This window comes from Sabethes cyaneus, chromosome 3 (genome assembly GCF_943734655.1).
Source record: "Sabethes cyaneus chromosome 3, idSabCyanKW18_F2, whole genome shotgun sequence".
Lineage (NCBI taxonomy): Eukaryota > Metazoa > Arthropoda > Insecta > Diptera > Culicidae > Sabethes > Sabethes cyaneus.
In genome coordinates this window covers 223,453,517-223,479,202 of record NC_071355.1, presented here as the reverse complement: position 1 = coordinate 223,479,202, position 25,686 = coordinate 223,453,517, and the positions used below count along the sequence as shown (strand labels likewise).

Here is a 25,686-nt window from a genome sequence, read left to right as displayed (position 1 = left end):
AGTTAGAATGCGATGTTTATGGGGACGACGTTTTTGATGATTTTGCAAAAAAAAGTTTTCGTCGTTGAAAAACAATATTTAAGATATTCAACCCGCTTATGAACACTTCAATTAATGAAAAATGGTATTCATAAGTGTTATTTAAAACACAAAATTGAAAGCGGTTATTTTGGGAAGAGTGTGTTCAAAGTTCTCATGTCCAAGAAACATCTACTTAATGACATTAAGAGGTTCTAATTTTGGGAATATCATCTTCATTCAATGCTATTATTAATAGCAGAAATTAAATAGGAGATCAATATTTTCATTTCTATAGGGTAAAAAGTGCTCGCCAAATCCACAGTCTAACTTTAATGAGTCTATAAATAAGAACAGAGTGTGGAAATAGACCGGATCCTTAGGTCTGGTACCCAATCAACCATCCGGTGCCTCCTCTTTACTTTGGTGAGTCAACTGCCGTGTAGACACCGTACACATGAAAACGATAATAAATGAACACTGTGCTGTTGCCGCACACACACACACTCGAGCTTCTGTATCACACAGTGACAGTCAATTTCACTTCCGGCTTCGCTCTGCTGCTTACGTTTCTCGTCAATCACCGTTCACCCACCTTTGTCAGGTTTCGTTACATATTTTGCTAATTTACCGAAGCTTTTGCTCCCAATTGGCACGTCGAAACAAGCTGGGAAGTCAAGATAAATGATGTGGTTACATTTAGCACAGCTTGAGAACATACAGCATGACACGACACGTACATGGCACAATCACTTCCAACGATTACCCGATGCGAGTAAACCAATCTGAAAGAAAAAAGAGAATGAAGATCAGATTATTTAGGGAACGGCAGAAATAAATTCGGGAAATGAGAAAAAAAGCCTTTGGTATGTTGCTATTGAGGCGAGTATTAATTTGATTGCCTAAAATAATATATACGTAAGCTTCGTGTACTTCAATTTGATGCCTAAAATATCACACTAATGCTTTTTTTATATCCTTACTAACTGACCCGACAAACTTCGTATTGCCACAAATTAAACTGTGTTGTACATAAATCATGAATCTCGGATGACCTTTGTCACAATCTCGAGTTTTGCAAGTATCTGGGGAGTTCATGGGTATTTTAATATTTAAATTTTCCTCACAGTAAAGTAGAAAACAAGTCCCTCTTAGCTTAGCCTGATAAAATAAAGCGGATAGCATTTAATTATTCGCCATCATTACAAACCATTTCGCCGAATACCATTTTGCGGAACACCAATTCTCGGTTGACCATAACGCGGAATATAGAGTTTTGCAGAATACCATTTCGCGAAAAACCTTACGCGGGATGTACCATTTCACGGAAAGTGTTTTCGTAGAAAGTACCGTTTCGCAGGGGCGATCCAACGGAAGGAAAGTAATAGAGGTCAGTAGATCTAGGAAAATAAATAAACCTAGATAGAGGTGATCTCTACGGAGGGCAGCGACCGGCGCTTCCGACGGCAGGTCGCTGCAACACTTGCGGCCTGTGGACGTCTCGCGCTGAATCATCTAATGTTACCATTGATAGTTTTTGGTGGTCTTGTTATTGACTAATGTTTTATGAAAGAGTCTCAAATTTCTCGAGTTTGATTAGTTTTTGAGCTACGCAAAAATTTCTGTTTAATTTGTATGAGAGTCTTTATCCCCCTACCACAGGGGTGAGGGGTCTCAAACCATCATAAAAAAAATCCTGCCTCCAAAACCCCCACGTGTCAAATTTGGTTCTATTTGCTTGATTAGTTCTCTAGTTATGAGGAAATTTGTATTTCATTTGTATGGAAGCCCCTCCTCTTAAAGGGGAGAGGGGTCATAATTCCCCTCCTAAAGAGGGGAGGAGTCTCAATTTACCATAGAAAAAAAATTGCCTACAAAAACACCCACATGCTAAATTTGGTTCCATTTGCTTGATTAGTTTTCGAGTTATGAGGAAATTTGTATTTCATTTGTATGGAAGCCTTCCTCTTAAAGGGGAGGGGGGTCATAATTACCCTTCTACAGAGGGGAGGGGTCTCAATTCACCATAGAAAAAAATTCTTGTCTCCAAAAAGACCCACATGTCAAATTTTGTTTCATTTGCTTGATTAGTTCTCGAGTTATGCAGAAATTTGTGTTTCATTTGTATGGGAGCCCCCCCTCTTAGTGGGGGGAGGGGTCTCTAACCATCATAAGAATCTTTCCTGGCCCCAAACCCAAACCTCTTTATGCAAATTTTCACGCCGATCGGTTCATTAATTTTCGATTCTAAGAGGAACATACAGACAAACAGACAGAAATCCATTCTTATAGGTATAGATTTTTATATGATCCCCCCCCCCTCTTAGTAGGGTGCGAGATCTCTAACCATCATAAGAACCTTCCCTGGCACCTAAACCCCCTACATGCAAATTTTCACTCCAATCGGTCATAGGTTAGTTCTAAACGGATCACTGGATAAACAAACGTTTTCGAGTGTTCAATGTATTGCTAATAGCGAGATTGAAACTGTAAAAATACTCAGAGCTAGGCTTGGCATGCACTTTTCGCTTCGATTTTGCTCTTTTGATTACCAACAGGGTAGCAGCCTTATAACGCTGTAAATACAAAAGATAAAACATTACTCTTTTTCAGTACATAATAACTAAATAATAAATAATAAATCAGTAAATAATAACTCTTTTTCAGTACATAATAACATAATAACTAATTCTACAAATGCCTCATACACGACTTTTTCAAATTTTGCTTGGCTGAGGTGCAGTAATCAAAAGAGCGTAATCGAAGCGAAAAGTGTATGCCAAGCCTGCCCAGAGCGAACCCGTTGTCTAAAAAGTTCAACCCATAGCGGAACCGATAACTCGCGAGGGCTCGCGCGCTTGCTTATAAGTAGCATCGATGGCGAAGATGAAGAAAAAAAGAAAAAGTAATGCTAAATTTGTATCCCAGTGCGCCATTAGCGTCATGGGCAGCAGATTGCTCGGGAGTTATTTGACTCGCGAATAAGCTATGCAGGAAGACGATGTGAGGAAGTGCGTGCACAAGTAAGTGAGTAGCAGAATGTCTGCACACAGCAACGGCGGCTGTTTCTTTTACGCGGTATAAGCGTTGAATGTTATGCTTCTCATACTCACTTGCGTGTGAGCAGACAACGTTGACTTCTCGTTTGATTTGCAACATTGTGTATAGGTGCAACGAAAATGACGCTCAATTTATGAAAATTACCGTTATAATTACCAATCGAGAAGTTTAATCTCACTGGTTTTTCTAACCGCCGCGTCATAAATGAGGCGAGATCAGCCTGCGGATATCCAATTTTGGTAAAAAAAGAACGCACTACGAACCTATAAGTAAGTGCAACGTCAATGACGCTTCCTTTATCTAATTTTCCAGTTTTTCCTCTTCACGTCTCATTCCGCCTTATTATGTAAGTCACATCGAGCAACTCGACTCGACTCACTCACTGTTGAGTGTCGAGTACGGAAAAAACGGACAGCATTGCGGTTCACTGTACGAGCAAAACAAAACAAGCTCAGGTGTTAATTACTAATAATTGAGTTACCTCCCAGGTAACCAATAAGCATTAACATAAGCAGTAAATCAGCCGCTTATTCTTATCTGGTATTTTATACTGCACATTACGGACCCGAATGACTTCAAGTTAAAAGGTCCTTAATAAAACCATCATCATCATCATACTGCACATTGTTGTTTATTAGCTTCTTGCCCCCTCCAAGTAACAACTTGGGTTTTATTACAGTATTATGATGGCATTTAGGACCAGAATTGGGCATCAAAACCGCCATAAGAGTATAATAAAACTCACACCGTTGCTTGGGTCCCTAACTGCATTGAAGCGGCATTCAAAATTCTCTTCAATTTTTTTTTGTTTTGATTATAGTCACTTTAACCAGCTAGGGTCATTCGTGACTTCTGCGAGGTTGGGATTTGAACCCGGGTCCTCGGCGTGAGAGACGTGAATTCTAACTACTACGCCGCGCCGGGACTGACCCCCTCTCTCTTCAAATTCTTTTTATCGATAATCAGGCGCAAATTAGTATTGTCAGCACCATATTAGCAGTAAAGTAGCTGTATATTTTATCAAAAGTGTTTTTAAGAAGCATTTAAGATGATCTAAATGATCGTTATCTTGCATTTGAATGGCATTGCAAATGCTTATTGGTTGCCTGGATAGCTTTATAGCAGTCGAGTTTCGTGTCGATAAATCGATAAATTCGTGTCGCGTGCGACTTATATAATACCAAAAGTAGACCAGTCGAGCAAAGCGATGCACGATGTAGCTTACATAATAGGGTCCTACAAAACATCCATTTTTCATAACTTTCTTCTACCATTTCCTTCGTCTATTTGAGAGGCTGCTGTTATAAAAGATTATTCATATAGTTGACTTCATTAATAAGTTAACACAAAAACTGGTTGATCGATTCAAGAGTATGCGTATTTTAATTCAACGAAATTAAGGTGTCCGTCCTGACTAACCACTTTAGTTTTCTTGCTTTAATTATTTTATTAAGTTTCTGTCTTAAAACTTGTGTGTTACTGCAAATTTAACCACAATACAAAGCAGTTATCGTTATATAGTGAAATTATTTTTACTCTGCAACTATGTGACCCATGCGACATGCTTAAGTGTCCGGATAATGATATGACAAGGTAGCCTTATTTTGAATTGCAGTAGAAATAATTAATTATCCTGTCGTTCCACATGGACAGTTTTTTAAACAGCATATTTATCACTTCTGCACTGTGAACCACTTCTCCCTACCAGCGCTGACAAGTCACACACAACACGAGTCACTGATTTAGCCGATATGGGTCAAATGTCACGGATTTATACTAGACATGTCTACACCGTTTGGCTTCTAATTAAATTACCGCTGCCTACCGTGTGGTTTCATACAGTCCTATGGGAAAATACTCCGCTGCCAGTTGTAGAGCCCAACAATTGGAATCTGCGCTCGTTTGAGGTTGTGTTGTGGGTATCGACGTCTGTGTCGTTTAACCTTGCTATTTATATCCTGACGATTGGCTGAACGGTAATTTTCGGAATGTTATACTGTCATCATCGATGCAAGCAAGCGAAAGACATGCAAAATAGCTGCTATCTCTGTCAATATTAAAATTTTGGACATTGAAAATTATGAAATGAAAGGTCATTTCACGAACATACTGGTTTTTGTCTTCTTCATTTGAGAAAAAACATGTTAACGCTCTTAAAAGCCGCTCTTGTTTTTGCTAGGCCAGCACTGTAAAATTTGTGAGATAAGCCCAACAGTGAAAAAAAAACAAACATAAATACATCGCTACTGCTAGGATTGACCTTCTTTTGAAAACAATAACTCAACGGCGACCTTCCATCACTAATGGATACATCCCCCACGGATTGTTGTTCGACGAACCAGTCAACTCCGTGCCACCCACCCACGTTCTGATACGAAAAACGGAAGTTGACAAGTGAGGCGTAAAACGTTTTATGTCGTGCAAGAAGCCATCTAGACGGGGTTTGGGAAAAATAAAACTATAAACTAACTATCCCGACCGACCCGCTTTCCTGAAGCTGACACCACTTATTCTTGCGCTTCAATAAGTTTTTTTGGAGCGTGCATTTATCGTGCTTGTGTGTCCTTTATCCACAGTTGTTACACAGCTTAAAAATCTTTTCATATGTACTTGCTAGTCGCAACTGAACTCGCTCGACTAAGTGGTTCGAAATGGAACCCGAACATATATGTATAGCCCCCATCAGCTGCTGGCAGCCTTCCCCCATATTTTCACTTTCGCATTCTCGTGCTGTAGGTAGGTTAGGTACTACAACGAGCACTCCGCCCTATTTGGGTCAAGAGCAACCAGGAGTGCAATTGAAATACCTCACTTGCCTCGAAAACGCACGTCGTACATCTTATTCGGTTCGGTCTGTTTTTGACATGTTTTCTACGATTGCAAGCTTCTTTTAAGACTTCATTGTAACCATTAATGAGCTGATAGATAAGACACCTGGAGGAACGGTATGAAAAAAACATTCTTGAAATATGAGAACCCATTAGTGAACGTCATAATAAAGTCTTCAATATAAGGAATGATTTTTTCCATATTCACTAGACAAATATTCCGCAACAAGTTAGCATGGTTTGGAATTAAATTGAATCTTTAGGTTTATCAAAACTTGTTGATCTTTTAGGCAGAGAAATGAAACATTTTATTTTCCAAATGTGACATTTGTACCTACTGTTTTTCCTTTAACCATCATCAGACATAATAAGCACGTCACGAAGAAAACCAGTAGGCAGGCTGGAACGTCACGCCGGAAAATAAAATGTTTCATTTCTCACCGATCAACAAGTTCATATCAATATTTTATTTCATGAATCTTGAATTTATAAGAGAACGACAAAATCGTGATGTCCCATGCCTGTCATTAATCACACACTTACATGCGCCAACACCGTATTCGATCCAATGGAGTCGCATGGTTATCTGGATAACCATCAATGCAATCGAAATTTTTTGAGTAAATGTTTAGAACGCTACGTAGCGAAAGGGCGGTAAAGACGGACACCTTAAGGTTTAACATAATATAAAAATTGCTGAAGACAAATGTATTATGAATACAAAATATCACAGAGAAGAAAAATTAGTTTTTTAAACAATAGGATTGTTGTTTTAAGTCTTACTAAATTTCTCAAAATAATCTAAATCTTTAAATTTCTCAAAATAATCTAAAAATATGGCTGATTTGAATTTGAATGTAATTATTTCACTTTGAATTATAAGTAGAGTATTTTCAAATAAAATTTAACATTGATATAACAATGAATATTTTTATTTCAATCGTACATTTTACTTGGATTTCTTTATTTCTTTATTTTCACGCAGAACAACCATCAATATGGTTTAAACTATCATTTTTTCGTAATCCTTTGTGAAAATGACCACTATGTCAAGGTGTCTCAAGTCTATTCGTGCGGAACTCCCAATGGTTCCCAAATTGTTGGTTAGAATGTAAATTATTTTTGTACAAAAATATTTCACTGAATACTATTGAAAAATATTTTGGATTTTTCAAACTGGGCGTAAACGCTCAGTAGAGTATTCCAGACGATATTTAGGTATAACATATCAAGAAATATTGAAAAAATATTGGCATTGTCAATCAATTTCACTTCCATTTAGGCCACATATATTGAAATGTTATACCGAGTGTCATGATGTGCGAAGCAGTACTTCACAGAGCCCGAATCCATTTGACCTCATCACCAGCGCAGTACTATATTCAAATCTATGAAGAAGAGAAGCCGAACATGGAAAAAAGGATATTGCACTCGAGCCGGCAATGGAAATAAAATTTTATTCGTTCAAGGGAATTCAATAGCAAAAACTGACAAAACAAAATCGATGGGTTGTTCACCATGCGGAAAATTGAAGTAGGTGGGTAGATTCAACCTGACGACTTGTCTGTTATTGTATTTATTTTATTGCACCAAACGAAGAATGGAGCTCAACAAGCGGTGAACTTGCTTTATGTAGGACAAAAATCAATGAAGCATCTCTAAGTTATTTATATTAACTCTCAATCGCCTGCGGAACGATTACTCTAGAGAGGAATTTATATATTTGCGACTGTCAATTTTCTGTTGGCATCAATACCCAGACGAAAGGCTATTTTTAGCTACTAATCCAGCCGTCCGCCGCCCCCATAAAATATTGCAATAACCATTCTTTTCCTCCACTTTGGCTCCTTATTTATTTAACTTGATAGCTTCAAACGTTTAGTTGTCTCGATTTTTCCGTTGTATAAGAAAAACACTGCCGACAACATCGCCGTACATAGGTAAGAAAAGTAAATATTTTATATACCGACTGTGCACACAATGGAAAACACAATGTTCGCTGTATTAAGCAGTGTTTTTCCTACTGATAGCATCGGAGAGAATCATAAACTTTTCAAGATGAAACACTAACTTTTCGTTTTACAGTACACTCTTTGCTGCTTTTTGTTCGGTGTTTTTTATTTTAAATCTAATATCCCTTTATCGTTACCCCACTACCAATAATCAGTCTGTTGAATATAGTTATTATAATTTTAAATCGCCAATCTATTTGAAAACGTACAATTTCTCATTAATTTGAATTTATTTTCGAAATAAATTACATGTCCACAGCATAAATTGACTTCAAGAGTGTTAATGATGACGGCTGGCACCCAACGGCACTCAGTTTTCGGGCCATTGTTTGACGAGGGTACAACTTTTCCGATTAAAACAGCGCTTGGAATCTGCAAACGATATTCTATCGCTCCATGATAATGCCCATAGGTCGTGCTGAGAACAAAATAGATGTTTATTTTTGGTTCGCATGCAAAAAGTCTTGATAATCACCTTGGATTGTGCCTGAGTGATAGTATTGAATAAAATTTACTTCCTATATCGAAATGCATTCGCTCATTGTATAGCAATGTTCATGGCATCCAATTGCAGAGCGATACGGTTAGATTCCCTTCCACTAGATTAAAGCACAAGCAGGCTGGTTGAGTTATGTGCAATCAATTAGAGTAATTGAATCGATATTTATGAGGTGCACTAGCTCAATTGATCACATGGGATATCCAACAGCAAGCAATGGATCTAAATGCTCGAACGTGGTGTGGTGACTGTAAATATTAATAAGGCTCGTAAAACAACTGTTATTTTTAGTAATGACTGTTACTGTTACAACAAAAACAAACATTTTGAGTTCACTTGTTAAGAACTTTATTGATAGGTGGATTTTTAATTATGAAACAGTCATATCAGTTGAAAAAATTATACGGGGAAGATGCCCATAAACGACTAATTAAATCTGCTCATACAATTTTTGTTGAACGTTCGCTAATAGTAATATTTTCTGACCGTGCTAATTATACCCTTCCGCGAATAAATAATTAAAGCAAACAAAAAAACGGACTAATTAAATTCCCGGTTTCCGCTGAACTCTTCAGAGCCGCTTTTCGAACCGTCACAACCGAGAGAATGCAAGACAAAACGCGCCAAACCACTCTTAGCATTTTGTTTTAAAACGGAAAAGTTTTGCACTTACAACTAAACCTTACTCTTCAACAATAGAGCTAATTGAATGTGCATACTGAAGCTAAGCTATTTTCCCCGTTTGCAATGCAATAAGCGTTCTTGGTTCGTTACGCAGAAACGGCAGGAATGTGGAGCAGATTGGTAAAGTTGAGGCCATCAACGAAAACCTTCTCGCTTTGTTCATCTGCTTTGGTCAACATCCGGTTCAGCTTATGAAGCATTTTATTTCAAAACTTGTTCGTTAGGCGATAGTTTTCGGAACTATTTAGTAAACACATAGTAATTGGAAATTAAAAATGCCCCAAACCAGATTGTTATTTTCATTTTCCATTTGTTCTGAAATTTAAATGAAATTGATTACACGCCACCTAGCTGGAGTCGCAGTGCGACGCTGGTCTAATAAGCAAACAGGGAGAGGCTGTAAAGTCAGCTAGATCGTGCAATTGTCCCGTATGCTAACAACTGACTGACTTCGTAGTCGAAGTTGTTTACGTCATATTCGGCTGAAAATATTCACAGGCTTCAACCTGCAAAAACGTGGGATTACTCCTTACTGCTGTCGTTCGGACTTAACTAAGAGATAATCCCTACTAGTCAGTAAATCTAGGAAAATGCATGCACCTAAATAGAAGTGGTTTCTGCAGGGGGGTGCTGCCCGCAGTGACCGGCGCTTCCGACGGCGGGTTAAGGCCCAGACACAATGAATACGGATTTTACTACGTTGCGGAAATTTGACAGAAAACCCATGGAAAAACTGTCAAATTGACGTAGTAAAATTCGTATGCATTGTGTTTGGGCCTTTACCGGCGTACACTTGCGGCCTGCGGCCGTCTCTCCCAGAATCATCTAGGAAACATTTACTACTAACATGGTTAATAGGTCCCGCACATTATAATGAACGAAGTTCATTTGCGCTTAGGGCAACAAAGAACTATCAATCATCTATACTCTATAGTTAATAGTTGTATTGCTTATTTTGTTTTTTGTTTGATTAAAGTTATTTGTTAACTATCGGCCAATTCATGTTTTCCATTGAATAGTTATTTAGGCATTCCGATTCGGCCAAATTTGGCCTTTCGTGATTGGGCTATTCGTGATTCGACCTTCTCTGACTGCTATTGAAATTCGGCCATTTGGATTTCGGCTATTCGTGATTCAGCCATTCGTGATTCGGCCATTTGTGTTCGGTACCAGCCCCTTTTGATAACGTATCTTTCGCCTCCATTATGGAGGCGGTTGGTCATTATTATATGCTTTTAATAAATATAAATTGTAAAGTACAAATGCTTAGCAACCGATTGCTTTTTTCGCCGTTACGGCAAGCAAGCATTTGGCCGCACAAAATTCCCAGATATTCCATGAGGAAATATTGTACAAAATGTGTACAAATATATTTTTGTTAATTTTTTTTATCAAACTTTAACTACAAAACAGAAGCAAAATTATTGTTCGTCTTTTCTGATAATCTTTCGTATCATATCTGCCATCTTTTCTACCACTTTTCCGTACCATATTATGTATAGATGGTACAACCTCTTTAGTTTACGCTTGACAGTTGTACTTAAGAGAGCGATCGACGAGCTTTTGGTGTTTTCGAGTGTAAGATCATACGATCAACGGCGATCAATACGATCAAGATCAACGATGGCGATATATTATAAGATAGTGTGTGGGGCAGGCGCTTGAACCACGAAATTTACCAAGTATACAAAAATACGGATATTGTGATGCGTATATAATATGGCAGGCTGCAGTGAGCTGGCCACGTAGCAAGGATGCCGGATGAGAGACCAGTGAAAACAATACTCGGCAGAGAATCCTACAGAGGTCGTCGACTTTGAGACAGACCCACGGCGGATGAGCGTTGTTGACGATAGTACTAGAACAGCAGGTGTTAGGGGCGACTGGAGAGTGGCAGTCCAACCCCGAGAAGCATAAAGACGACTCCTGGATTCTGCCCAGATCCTATAAGCGGATTGTCGCTGAAAAAGTAAAATAAGTAAAGTCGGGTCAGAACTTCATGTGACCTTCCACATGCAGATTTGTCGAACTGTACTATGCGCTGGGGTGAACCTTTTCGCCAAATCACGTCCGGAGATCCCAGGATTATTTCGGACTGCCCTGATGACCTTCGTTCCACTTTACGCTTGGGAGTATGAAATGGGGAATGCAACTAGAAAGAAGCGCTCAACATAGCTCTAGCCATCCCAAGCCCCTACCTAGCGCCTCTAAGTGGCGATACCTGGAAATATTTCAATTTTTCTATTTGATTAGCCAAGCTAGAAGGTGCAGGGTCGTTTGGTTTCCAGTTCTTAATCTAACAACTGTAGTTTTAGGGAACCATTGAACCACACGACTTTATTTCTCGTAAAAGACTTTCTGCGGCCATCTGTGGATATAAAGACCGCGGGTGGCACCATATTACACATCGCAGGCTTCCTGAAAGCTGTCCATGCATAAATCCATCCTGATCCAGTCTCAGTTGAGTATAAGAATCAACACTTATAAAACGTAGAAACACCAATGGAGCTCGCACATTCGGATGATGATGATGTGGACGAGGTGAAATACCAAATATTGATTTCCGAATTAAGAAAGCGCGCATTGTCTTTGAGCGATGTGCATTTGGTAACTCTTGAGATTCTAAAGCCAAACACGTATACTGGTTGTACACGGTAGTACACGATGCACTGGCAGAGCAGATGTTCTGCAGCTTCGATGTTTGCTGCCGTCAGCTGGAATTAGAGGAATCCAATTTGCTGGGTTTACTGCACAGTTTTTCAAGCTCAAATCTTTACCATTATGTTCGGATCCTAGTTTGCGCTTCAGAAACAACTGACAGACAAAATTACCTACTGTTGTTATGCACAATTGTGTCATAAGACCGTTGGATTCTGCATCTTAAATGAATCGGATCTTTGGAAATTTTAATTGCAGGACCTTTTCATGTTTTTTAACGAAAGTGGAAGTTGTTATTTAGGATCGTTTTCTTACTTGGCGACTCCAGTTTAAATGCGTTTTTCAAGAATTTTAGGCACAATTTAAGTTTATCTTATTATTAGTTTTCCCAGATTTCTTAATTTTCTCTTCTGACCATTTGACCATTTAGATATGTTTTCAGTTATTTTAGACTGGATTTGGGAGCACTTTTTGGCATTTTTGGTCCCTGGTGCTTTTAGATTTAGAGCTTTCTTTTTTTGCCACTTCTGGCCTTTAAAAGTGTTTTAAAAACTTTAGTGTTGTTTCGGGATCATTTTTTTGCCATTTAAAATTGTAAGAATCGTTACTCACTTGAATCGTAACGAGAAAATCGTAAAAATCGTTACACGCGGAGCTTTAAATGCTGCTTGTGTTCATTACTTAGTTCTTAGTTTTATATAGTTCTCTCCACAGAATTTTTCGGGCATCCGTTACTACCAGTCGGAAAACAACCATGCATCTCCTTTCCATTTTGTGTCCGATAAAGAGCTTATTTAGTAATTGCTAGTAATGTCCTTGCACTCGCAGCTTCTATTCATCGACGTTAAAAGACAATAAACTTACCACACAAGCATACAACTCTTACTTGCAGCAAGACGGCGCAGCATGCAACATTACGCAACAATACCTAGGATTTTCGCATCGAAAGTTTTCACGGTACATCATAAAGGTTGAATTAGTAATGAATGACCAGCCCACAGATTATTGTATTAGATAAGATTCCGCGTGGTAGCTTGACATATTTCAATAATCTTACTTTAACTCGCTTGTGGCCTTTAAAAGGGCAATTGGTTACAAATAACATACAAGCCAAAGGACGTTCATCGCAAATATGACGTGCCATTCGAATGTCCTTCTCTTTTGACATGAATGCATCAGGCACGTAAGTTTGCGGCGTCGATTCACTGTCTTTTACTCCGAGAAGATTTTACTAGCCTACTTTCACAGCTTGTTACATAGCAGAAAATATGGCTCATACGCAAAAATTTCTGTTTTATTTGTATGAGAGTCCTTATCCTTCTACCACAGGGGCCAGGGGTCTCAAACCATCATAAAATAAATGCATGCTTACAATAACGCCCCCCCCCCCTGCCCACCACACCAAATTTGGTTCCATTTGCTTGATTAGTTCTCGAGTTTAGAGGAAATTTGTCTTTCATTTGTATAGGAGCTCCCCCTCTTACGTCCTCCTTAAAATTGGTCTCTAAAAATTGCTGGTTTTATCTATCCAACGACATATAAATTGTTCAGTTTCGTTCAGTAGTTTAGTAGTTATTACCATTTGAAATCTTTCATTCAAACGTTACACTTCTATTTTCGTTTTCACAAAGTGCTACCCAGTCCCAGTATAGTAAACAAAGACGTAGTCCTACGTCAAAAAAAAAATAAAAAATAAAAAAAAAATAAAAAAGACCCCATTATTATCAAGACTGGCATCTCTGTTATTTTTCCATATAAACGCCATGCGACGCCATCAACGGTGCTTTTTTTAGCGATGGTGGCAAAATCTTCATGAATGTTAGTAAGCTCTCCTAAATTCTGTATTGGTGTTTGATCGACTATGTTGACATGGTGGTATGAATATTAGCTTTTACTCACACAGATGCATCTAGGGACCACCTTGGCCAGCAGAGCGACCTACTATCAGTGTCTCCCGAATATTGGCAGAGCTGCTAGTCTTCTTGTTTTAGGGGTCTTTGATTGGAGTCTTGAAATCGGTTGCGTAGGAACATCGCGGGCGTAATCTCCATTATATGATTATTGACTATTAAAAATAAGATAGCTTGAACATAGATAGCTTGAAGATAGATTGAACAGCTCACTAAAGTAGTTAGGGTTTTAAGTATGTTTTTTGCTCGAAGGATGCCAAAAGGTATCTCGTTCAGCTGTGCTTTTTGATATAATTGCCAAAAATCCGTTTGTCTAAAGACGGCATTCGCGTATAGTAACAAATATCTAACGGTATCTAATAACAGCGCGAGCGCGATTTCGGACGGATCGAATAGGTTGATAACACATAATCTTCGGTGTCCGCAAACTGATTTCTCGTAGTTTTTTCTTATATCAATACTAGCTGACCCGACAAACTTCGTATTGCCACAAATTAACCTGTGTTGTACATAAATCATGAATCTCGGATGATCTTTGTCACTATCTCGAGTTTTGCAAGCCCCCCAGTGGGCGGCGCTTCCGACGGCGGGTCACCGGCAACACTCGCGACCGGCTCGTCCTGAATGATCTAGTGTTACTATAGATAGTTTTTGTGGTCTTGTTATTGATTAATGTTTTATGGAAGAGTCTCGAATTTCTCGAGTTGGATTAGTTTTTGAGTTTCGCAAAAATTTCTGTTTTATTTGTATGAGAGTCCATATCCCCCTACCACAGGGGTGAGAGGTCTCTAACTATCATAAAATAAATTCAAGACTCAAAAATCTCCTACATGCTAAATTTGGATCCATTTGCTTGATTAGTACTCAAATTATAAGGAAATTTGTATTTCATTTGTATGGGAGCCCACCCTCTTAAAAGGGAAAAGGGTCGTAATACACCACAGAAAAAAAATTCTGCCATCTAAAACTCTCACATGCCAAATTTGGTTCCATTTGCTTGATTAGTTCTAAAGTTATGAGCAAATTTGTATTTCGTTTGAATGGGAGCTCCCGCCCCTCCTAAAAAGATAAGAAGTCCTAATTCATAATGGGAAAAATGGTTGCCTCCAAAAACACCCACATGCCAAATATGGTTCCATTTGCTTGATTAGTTCTTGAATTATGAGGAAATTTGTATTTCATTTGTGTAGAAGCCCCCCCTCTTGAAGTGTGGAAGGATCCTAATTCACCGTAGAAAATATTTTTGCCTCCAAAAACCTCCACATGCCGAATTTGGTTCTATTTGCTTGATTAGTTCTCGAGTTATGGGGAAACTTGTATTTCATTTGTATTGGAGCCCCCCCTCCTAATGTGGGAAGAGGTCCTAATTCATCACAGAAAAAATTCTTGCCTCCAAAAACACCTACACGCCAAATTTGGTTCCATTTGCTGGATTAGTTCTCGAGTTATGAGGAAATTTGTATTTCGTTTGTCGTTTTTTCCTCCTAAAGTGGAGAGGGGTCCCAATTCATCATTGAAAAAAAAAATTGTCTCCAAAAACACACATATGCCAAATTTGGTTCAATTCGCTTGATTAGTTCTCGAGTTATGAGGAAATTTGTATTTCATTTGTACAGGAGCCCCTCCTCTTAAAGTGGGGAGGGGTCCTAATTCACCATAGAAAATTTTCTTGCTCTCGAAAACCTTCACATGCCAAATTTGGTTGCATTTGCTTGATTAGTTCTCGAGTTATGAGGAAATTTGTATGGAAGCCCCCCCTCTTAAAGGGGAGAGGAGTTATAATTCCTCTTATAAAGAGGGGAGGGGTCTCAATTCACCATAGAATAAATTCTTGTCACCAAAAAAAACACCCACATGCCAAATGTTGTTCTATTTGCTTGATTAGTTCTCGAGTTAGGAGGAAATTTGTATTTCATTTGTACAGGAGCCCCCCCTCTTAGAGTGGGGAGGGGTCCTAATTCACCGTAGAAAATTTTCCTGCCCTTGAAAACCTTCACATGCCAAATTTGGTTCCATTTGCTTGATTAGTTCTCGAGTTATGAGGAAATTTGTATGGAAGCCCCCCCTCTTAAAGGGGAGAGGAGTTACAATTCCCCTTATAAAAGGGAGGGGTCTCAATTTACCATAGAATAAATTCTTGTCACCGAAAACACCCACATGCCAAATTTGGTTCTATTTGCTTGATTAGTTCTCGAGTTATGAGGAAATTTGTATTTCATTTGTATTGGAGTCCCCCCTCCTAAAGTGGGGAGAGGTTCTTATTCATCATAGAAAAAATTCTTGCCTCCAAAAACACCTACATGCCAAATTTGGTTCCATTTGCTGGATTAGCTCTCGAGTTATAAGGAAATTTGTATTTCGTTTGTATAGGAGCCCCCCCCCCCTTAAAGTGGGGAGGGGTCCCAATTCATCATAGAAAAAAATTTTGTCTCCAAAAACACACACATGCCAAATTTGGTTCCATTTGCTTGATTAGTTTTCGAGTTATGAGGAAATTGGTATTTCATTTGTACAGGAGCCCCCCCTCTTAAAGTGAGGAGGGGTCCTAATTCAACATAGAAAATTTTCTTGCCCTCGAAAACTTTCACATGCCAAATTTGGTTCCATTTGCTTGATTAGTTCTCGAGTTATGAGGAAATTTGTATGGAAACCCCCCCTCTTAAAGGGGAGAGGAGTTATAATTCCCCTTCTAAAGAGGGGAGGGGTCTCAAATTACCCTAGAATAAATTCTTGTCACCGAAAACACCCACATGCCAAATTTGGTTCTATTTGCTTGATTAGTTCTCGAGTTATGCAGAAATTTGTGTTTCATTTGTATGGGAGCCCCCCCTCTTAGTGGGGGGAGGGGTCTCTAACCATCACTAAAACCTTTCCTGGCCCCAAAAACCTCTACATGCAAATTTTCACGCCGATTGGTTCAGTAGTTTTTGATTCTATAAGGAACACAGGACAGACAGACAGACAGACAGACAGACAGACAGACAGACAGACAGACAGACAGACAGAAATCCTTCTTTATAGGTATAGATTTCGGAGTTACTAAAATTGAAAAACATAATGAAATCACTGCAAATACCAATAAAAAAATGAAAATAGAAAGCATCTTTAAATTAATACATATTAAGGATTAAGGATCAGAAGATGGCGGTTCAATTCGCGAAAGATGACGGCATGCATTTTAATTACCTGGCATGAACGAATTCAAGTTATTCGAAATTTAAAATATGGCATACTACGCCATAGCAAAATAAATATCGCTATCTATCTATTTTTTTTTTAGTTTAAAAATAGATTATTTTTTGGCTGCATAAAGGTTGATGAGACGTTGATTAAGCGACTGAAAAAGCGTTGCAAAACTATTTCTCGTTCTCGTTCGTTATTTAAAAATACGCAAAACCCTCTATTAAGCTCCATTGCAGCTTTAAAAGCAGCTACCCAAGTAACAATTTCTGGCTGATCAAACGCTTTTATAGCTGAATTTTTTCAGCCTGTGGCTGAACTATGGTTTAATTTTAGAAATAAATATTTTTTTCAGCGCTTAAACATTTAAATTTGGTGATTTTATCAAGCTTCGGGCTTGCTAATAGTTGCTTTCGGAGCTGCAATGGAGCTTTATAGAGGCTTTTGTGCGTTTTTAAATAACCAATTTGCGCAAAGCTGGAAACAAGGCGCACAGAGGTTATACAAAGGGCGATATAAGTGCTTAACAAGCGTTTTTCTGCCTCAAACGAAATAGGTTGTATAAGTTCTCCAATTTCGACTGAATAAGTATTGTAGAATTGGTTACATAAATTTTATTCGATGCATATTCAGCTATGGCTGAATAATAATGACTGCTAAAATGTTTAATCAGCGCATAAATCTCTCTTGGGAGGGCTTTATTTATTAAGATTCGTTTATTCAGCTAGGAAAGCACAATGATTAAAAATATTGACGGGTTGTGGAAAGGTTGAAAATGCGCCTTATCTGCTTGTGACACTATTATGTAAAGCAGCTGATTTACAGCGCATTCGTTGGCTGCTTAAACACTTATAGAATACAGAGGCCTTTACTTAAATTTATTCAGCGTCTACCAGCTGTATTCAGAGTCAAATCAGCTATAACCAAATCAGAGGCATTTTAATTCAGCTTCGGTGTTTGTTGGGCTATTAGCCAGATGCAAGACACAATTTAGTTAATAGGCCAAACAAGTCATTTGCATAATCTGATTTTTTAATAGTTGTTATAGCGCTGTTGTGAACCTTATTGTCGAATGACTATTCGTAAATTTTGAAAACAATAAATCACAGAAACAGTGTCTGAATTATTGTCGAAAAATTATGATTCATTGTATTATTAGTGGATCTAATAATAAAGTCAACGGATAAAAAAGATTGCACGCTATTTTTTCTTAAAACAATGGGTAAAAAGACCGCAAATTACAACGCCAGCGTTACCGTTCAAGCTCATTTAAATGAAACTAAATTAATTTACTTTGTTATGCTTACTTACCTCTCTTGTGAAACGACGAAACAAGCGGAGCGCACTACGAAGCTTCGAATAAATTATCGTAAAAAAATCTCCAGAAAGCAATTTAAGTAATCAACGACAGCTGAGTCCCCGCAAGCAGTAAATTAAACCAAAGTCACTCTCACTTCTCCAGCTGCACTGCCAGCTCCACTGAGAGGGAAATTTTCGAACAGTGATATTGATTAATTTTCCTCTTTTTGTTAGCCTCAAACCTGGATTGGTTTTTGCTTTCAATGGCACCTACACACCAATGCTTTCCGAATGTTGGCCTACTGCTGTAGTCTGCTTTCTCCGCTTGTACGTGACAGCCTACTCCGCACTCTTTCCGGTATGTTCACACCGGAATAAATAGAATTATACAGCCAAGCCAGCTACCTAAATTGATCTACGTTTGAAAACCAGCCAATGTCAGCGATGCCATCGGCGAGTTTCTCATGTTGTGTTACATCTAAGAACGAGTTTTAGCGAATCAATACTCTAGACATTGGTTACGTAACCCAGTATCCTGATCGAAGGAAGTACACACGACTGCACACAGCACCACCAGTCACAGATTTTTTTCACACTTCTTCGACTGTGCCACCTGGAGCTTTGCTTGTCTGGACGCATCCAGCCAAAGCAAAAACTAAGCAATCAACATGAGCTTGCACCTGACCACGACCTATGGAGGCCGAACGTTGCAGCCTCTGCTTTTCAACATAAACGATTTTATCACCCAAAGATGTCTCCCTTCCTCTTACCTCACACCATATCTAAATCTCGTTGTAGAACACTCAAATTTCCACCCACTAGACACTATTGCTGCATTCACCCTCTCCAAGAAAACGACCAGACTAGCAGTTCGGCTGCTGCTGTTATTGCTACTATTGCTAGTGTGTTAGTTTAGCAGCGCCAACCCCCGGGGGTCACCCCTTGGAGCATTAGTCGTTGCTATTATATTGTAGCTGCTGCTGTGCTTAATTGCCACCGAACAGTGCGCGGCGTACCAGGAGCAACTTGCTGGCTGCGACCGATGATCCCGAACTTTACTCACAGACTAACGGCGAGCTTTGCAGGTCAATTCGAACGGCGGCGAACGGGCTTTTCCGCTCGGTTCCTGGAAAATTGTCTCCGACGCTCCGTAGCCGAGCTCCGCGCTCTTTCTCGGTGTGCTTGCTCGAATGCTCTTTCTTGGAAGAGAGAAAAGCCGGAAAGCACATGGTAATCAGTTTGGCGCCATTTTCCGTTTTTCTTACCGAGAAGCGGTGTCGAAAGAAGTTGATATGTATGTATAATTTACACATACACTTGAAGCTATTAAGTATTCTGTTGTTCTTTCAGGTTGTACTCTCATTATGGTGGTTTCAGGAGCGTAACATTTCTTTACATAGATTTTTCTCAAAACATTTGTACACAGTAAAATTAAAAATACTCAGCAGAAAATAATTTTAAAAAAATAAATTTTGGCAATTGACATGCTTAAAAAAGCAAATAATTATTTTAAAACGATTAGTTAAAATATCATTTTGTATTGTAATTTCAAAATTATGAGAAGACATAAACGACATACTAATAGCGAATTTGTTTATTCAATCCGGGTTGGAACTGGATGAATTTTATCTGTCAGATAGGAGCAAATGAACACAAAAAATTCAACCAGTTCCAACCCGGATTGAATAAACAAATTCGCTACAAATATCGCAGGTTTCATGCTAAAACCGTGTAGTAAGCAAAGCCAAAAAAACCGTGTAGTAACGCTAGACAATTCTAGTCTGAAACAGAAATCCAGAATGAATTTGACAGCAACAGCAATGAAGCGAAATTTAAAATTTCCAAAATGAATGAATGAATGAAAGACAACTTAACTGTATCAACGGTATTGTCTAAAGAAAACATTTCGGTCCCGTATTTTTTAATTTGACGTTTAGGATCTGAGCTAGGAGCTCTCATAAATCTTTTTTTCTTGCCCATAGATTTTTTTTCGAAAATGTGGTTTGAGAACCACTGAGACTTCCATTTTCTATGTTTTTTTCTAGAACACTTATTTGTTGTGCATAACATATCAAGCTTCAACGTAGCTACGCTTAACAAGTCGTCGTTGTGACTCCTACCTTTTGTCCAATGCTGGAAGGTGCATGGGCGTATTACGTATTTCCTCGCCCCCCTTACCTTTCCATTCTTTCCCCTCCATTTTCCAAAAGAAATTAATTACTTTCCCTACCGTCCCTTCATCAATTGTAGAACCATCGTTTCAAAAAAATATTAAAAAAATATATTTGACCGCATTTCAAGGTCAAGATTGAAATCTCGAGGTTGGTCTATAGACTATGTGGTTTGAATCAGTTTATTCATAAAATCGACGGTGTTCTAAACATCTGGAAGTGGAACTAAATGTGGAAAATTTACATGTTAAAAAAATGGGGATGTTCTCGATAAAACACCACCTTCTGCATTTTCGAACACTTATGTAAATCACGCTGGTCCTGTTTGGATGGTCATCTTTAACAGCCCGTGAACCTCACCCTTTTTGTTTGTCTTGTAACTAGCGCCGTGTGTTTGCAATTGGTAACCGAACTAATGACAGATTCTTTTCTTATGGAATTAGCTCTTCATAAGTGGACATACAACACAAAGACTGATACGATCTGACAATGCAACTAACCCTTCTGGAGCTAATACAAAACTTCCTGAAGTTTCTAAGCTATACAAAAATCCATTTAAAACGAAATGAATTGATAACTTTAGTGCAAACCAAGGAATTAACTGAGTGTTTATTCCTCTATGTAGATCACATTTCGGTGGCATCTGGGAGACTGATATAAACCAGGTCAGACACCATCTGACCTACTTTACTGTTTGCCTATATCTGGGTTGGAAATAGGCATTTTTTAAAATCTTTACTTTTTTTTCGGAACAATCATTTCAGTGAATGTCAGTAGAAAAAAAAGTTTCGTAATTTTTTCACGATGGTGTAAATCTATAAGAAAAGTCAGAAAAATGTTAAAAAAATTTCAAAATATTGTTTTCTTGTTTGCCAATTTGTTTTGTTCAAGTGACAATAATATTCCCGATAAGGCTTTTTTTAATTCGAGAACTATTTGTAAAAGCAAACCCATGGGTATAAACGTCCTTCAGAGCTTGACCCTTCTTTATCGACAGACTTCGCAGTCGGTTATTAAAGTACAGGAAAATTACGGGGCTAGTGCAATGATCCTATTAACTCTGTAGTGGCACCGTCCTGTCGAGATTCGAATATACGACGACTGGTTTGTTAGGATAGCATCGTGCCCCGGAGCTAACTGGGAGGGCATTGGATTGGATTTGGATTGTATTTGGATTGGATTTGGATTGGATTTGGATTGGATTTGGATTGGATTTGGATTGGATTTGGATTGGATTTGGATTGGATTTGGATTGGATTTGGATTGGATTTGGATTGGATTTGGATTGGATTTGGATTGGATTTGGATTGGATTTGGATTGCATTTGGATTGGATTTGGATTGGATTTGGATTGGATTTGGATTGGATTTGGATTGGATTTGGATTGGATTGGATTGGATTTGGATTGGATTGGATTGGATTTGGATTGGATTTGGATTGGATTTGGATTGGATTTGGATTGGATTTGGATTGGATTTGGATTGGATTTGGATTGGATTTGGATTGGATTTGGATTGGATTTGGATTGGATTTGGATTGGATTTGGATTGGATTTGGATTGGATTTGGATTGGATTTGGATTGGATTTGGATTGGATTTGGATTGGATTTGGATTGGATTTGGATTGGATTTGGATTGGATTTGGATTGGATTTGGATTGGATTTGGATTGGATTTGGATTGGATTTGGATTGGATTTGGATTGGATTTGGATTGGATTTGGATTGGATTTGGATTGGATTTGGATTGGATTTGGATTGGATTTGGATTGGATTTGGATGGGATTTGGATTGGATTTGGATTGGATTTGGATTGGATTTGGATTGGATTTGGATTGGATTTGGATTGGATTTGGATTGGATTTGGATTGGATTTGGATTGGATTTGGATTGGATTTGTATTGGATTATCTGTACTTGGCTTTGAAATTAATTTAAAACCTAATTGAATGAATGAAACAAACAATTGACTATCATGTTATCGCATTTATTAGAGTTAGTCGATTTAAACTTTCAAATTTACAACCATTAAATATGAAACTATTTTGCTATTTGTCTTACATGATAAATATGTTTCTATGTTGAGTACTTGAGCTATAGCCATTTTATCTCTCAAGGTCTAACTGAGTTACCATTTGATCTAAAGCAACTGCGTAATTGATCGATGATTGCATTTAAACCTCCGTTTTGTATTTATAAAATTGCGAATTTGTTACTCTCTACTAAAGTATTTACGCGCATAATTTTTGAGCAAGGTAAATGTCTTGAACGTCTATCATGAAAGCAAGTGAGTGTCATTTCTATCAAAGAATCTCTTATAGTTTGTTTTTGTCTCAACTCTATTGCTTAATATAAGTTCAAAGTTCGATCAAGCGTAAATTTGGTGCTATCTGTTGTTAGTGTTTGTGGTTTTATTTTTCTTCTATCGCCACATGATTTTGGGAAAAAAATAATCACCATCACAGCTTTCAGGACATTCATTTCTACATTTGTACTTGCGGATGTAATTTATTTAGTTCATTTTCTCAAGGATGCATGGTTCATTTCTTACTTTTTTTGTGTGAATCATTGATCATTTCAATATATAACTTTTTTGGGTATTGTTGGGCAATGGTAAAATATCGTTATAATATCGTTGTTTACCTTCGACGTGAGCGCCCAACTTTCTTAATGACAATTTTTTAATATATAGATATTATATTAAGATTTACGCGAGACTAGTATTCTTTAAGTTTATTATTAGGAAAACACCGAGATAATGTTTCCTAAGCCGTGGAAAGAGTATAGCTTAGTGAAATTGTACGCACAATGGCAAAAAATATGATACTAGGCTAATTGGCTGCAAAAAAAAAAAGAAAAAATGTAAGCCAACTTTTACGCCAGTTTTATTGAAAATGAATTGATAAGATTTATAACTTATGGGACAGAAGCGCACTTTTTTCATTTACAAATAATTGCAAACGTAGCCCATAACGGTTCTGTAAAAATATTACATTGAAAAGTTTCATTAAGCTGACATTTCACAAATTCTAAATTAGATTACCTTTTTACAGAAAATTTTCAAAACTGTGACTCGGTACAAACATTCGAGAGGAAGGGTAATTACCTAGGGAAAATGACCAAACTACTAGAAGGGATTGATTTCACCTACTACACATCTTGTTCTGTTCTGCCAGGACATACGCTTTCAACCCGGCCATCCGGATTCATTTCGAACTCAGCTCCTTGAAGACCATTTTTGAGGAAAATCTCTTCGATGTTAACCAACGATCTTGGAGTTCGCTTCGGACTCAGCACCCGCTTATCATCGTCATCGAACTCACTATCCTCCGTTTCGGTATCGCCAAACTGCAAACTTTCAATGCTCTCGGCATCGGCATTATCCAATTCCTCCTGATAGCAACTGTCCGCACTTTGATTGTATGATTCGAGATCAATAAAATACTGTTCGTTATCCAGGATGTTCGTGCGCCATTCAGTATTATCGAACGGTGGAAGCGTTCCGCCATACTCTACCGGTAAAACATCTTTTGCGATATATTTATGTAACGACGCTAGACTGTGACCGTGAAGATGTATCTGAAACGGAAAAGCTTTTTAACGACTTTGAACACTCTAACTTTAAGGCATGAATTTTACCCGTCTTCTGATTTTGTCTTTTAGGAACGGCTTGAGAACCGCCAGAATTGCATCGAAATAAAATGGTTCATGCAGTACGTGGAATGCCTTAAAACGCATAGGAAACGCTTCCTGAATCACCTCTACTGTCTTTTTGGCCAAATGTGGCGATAGATACCTGTACAAATGAAAAAATAAAACGAATTAAAAAGTTTCCATCGTTCGAGCTGCGAAAATTTGAACCTTGCATGGGCAAATCCCAGCCCTGCCATGTCCAGCAACACCACCAAACCTCCGATTTGTGTTTCCGGATTTCGAACCACATCCTCTAGAGCCAGCACGTTGCTTCGAAAAACGTAGTCTACTGGAATTTTGTATGGATCACATTTTTCTGTGTTGAAGAAAAGTGAAAAAACACACAAATAAATAAACTTGGAATTAAAATAATACTAAACGTCGATTAACTTATTTCTGGCCACTATATTAAGTATACTTACCAACTCGAAACACATAAATCTGACGCCCGTGGTCGTCCTTCTTTGGTAGCATACATTGTATCTGCATCTCGAGCATGAATTTCATCTCCGACGGTGGGGATACTTTGAAAATTTCCGGACATTCATCCTTCATTTTGTAATATTTTTGAATCTGTAAGAAATATAAATTGAATGCACATCCGATCGACTCAATGAATTTTCATTTACATTTCCAAGTAAACTTCTTGAAATAGTTTATTTGTTACGCGTTACGCGTTATAACTGTAGTAAAATTAGATCGTGAAAACTTGAAATTCGGATTTTTTTAGCTCTACATATATTTCAGAATATTAAATAAAAATTTTAAGATAAAATGAATTTCTATCATTGAAATCGCAAAATACACTAGTTTGAAGAAATAAACAGAACATTCCACATTGAACATATTAAAACATTTTCAATTATTTTATCGTGAAATAAAGAAAAGCCGAAAAACAACATTTTTTATGAAAGCCTGCTCGCAATTCGTCTTCATTACGTACATATATCTAATAGTATTTTTCTAGATTGAGTTTCATTGCAAGGTGGCTCCGAATGTACCTTGATGGCAGCAAAAGACTAATTTACTAATGCGTTTTATCGTATAACTCAACATTTTCTTCGAAGTACACACATAAAACGTACCATCTTGAATGCTTTATCCACATCGAACTTTTTCGCACGCAGAAAACGCAGCAAAAAGGAATCGTCCCGACGGCCTCCCAGTCCGCGCTGGTGGTGTTCGGCATAGATGTTCAGCTGCTGACGTAGTTGGCGTATTTTGGCGTACGTCATCTCGCCGCCGATCTCTCCCAGTTCCTTCTCGGCCTTTTCGCGAAATTTCCCATCTGTAAGTATAGTTCGCTCGTATATAGTGGAGACATCAAATAATGGAAAAGTCACAGAATAACAACGCCCAAGCAAGTGAAAGCTCCAATTGCAATGGGAATTTATTTCTAAAATTTTGGACAATTGCCAATGTTTGCAGTTTGCTTTTAACGGAATACTCTCGCACAGAAAGCGAACAGAACATAATTGCCAACTATCAGATTATCTGGGCATATTGGAGCAGCAACCTATTTACTTTGACCCCGCTGCTGATTTAAGTTGTGTCACGAAAATACTGACCTAGATTTTTATTCATCTCATACTCCAGCATTGCATTCTTATCCAGTGTTGCTGTTCTACCAAATACCTTCCGTGGGCTGTTGATAGGAGTACTCCCACTGCTCGACAT

General features: G+C 38.1%; 1 protein-coding gene across 1 annotated transcript; it reads right to left on the bottom strand.

Moving 5' to 3' along the window:
* Positions 1-640: 640 nt before the first annotated feature.
* Positions 641-25,686, bottom strand: LOC128740783 (retinaldehyde-binding protein 1-like). Its single transcript, XM_053836349.1, has 9 exons — positions 25,578-25,686; positions 25,095-25,297; positions 24,432-24,582; positions 24,178-24,325; positions 23,956-24,112; positions 23,500-23,895; positions 19,220-19,347; positions 740-803; positions 641-685 (listed from the first exon to the last, which is right to left on the bottom strand). The coding sequence occupies exons 1-9, from the start codon at positions 25,684-25,686 to the stop codon at positions 641-643; spliced, it is 1,401 nt and encodes a 466-aa protein (XP_053692324.1).

Bases quoted from the DNA above. Each gene is read 5' to 3' on its own strand.
- LOC128740783 (XM_053836349.1), bottom strand. From the start codon at position 25,686: ATGTCGAGCAGTGGGAGTACTCCTATCAACAGCCCACGGAAGGTATTT. The intron at 24,583-25,094 runs GTACGTTTTATG...TATTTCTTACAG, and splicing joins TGGATAAAGCATTCAAGATG to ATTCAAAAATATTACAAAAT. The intron at 19,348-23,499 runs GTATGTCCTGGC...CTCTCTTCCAAG, and splicing joins CGGATGGCCGGGTTGAAAGC to AAAGAGCATTCGAGCAAGCA.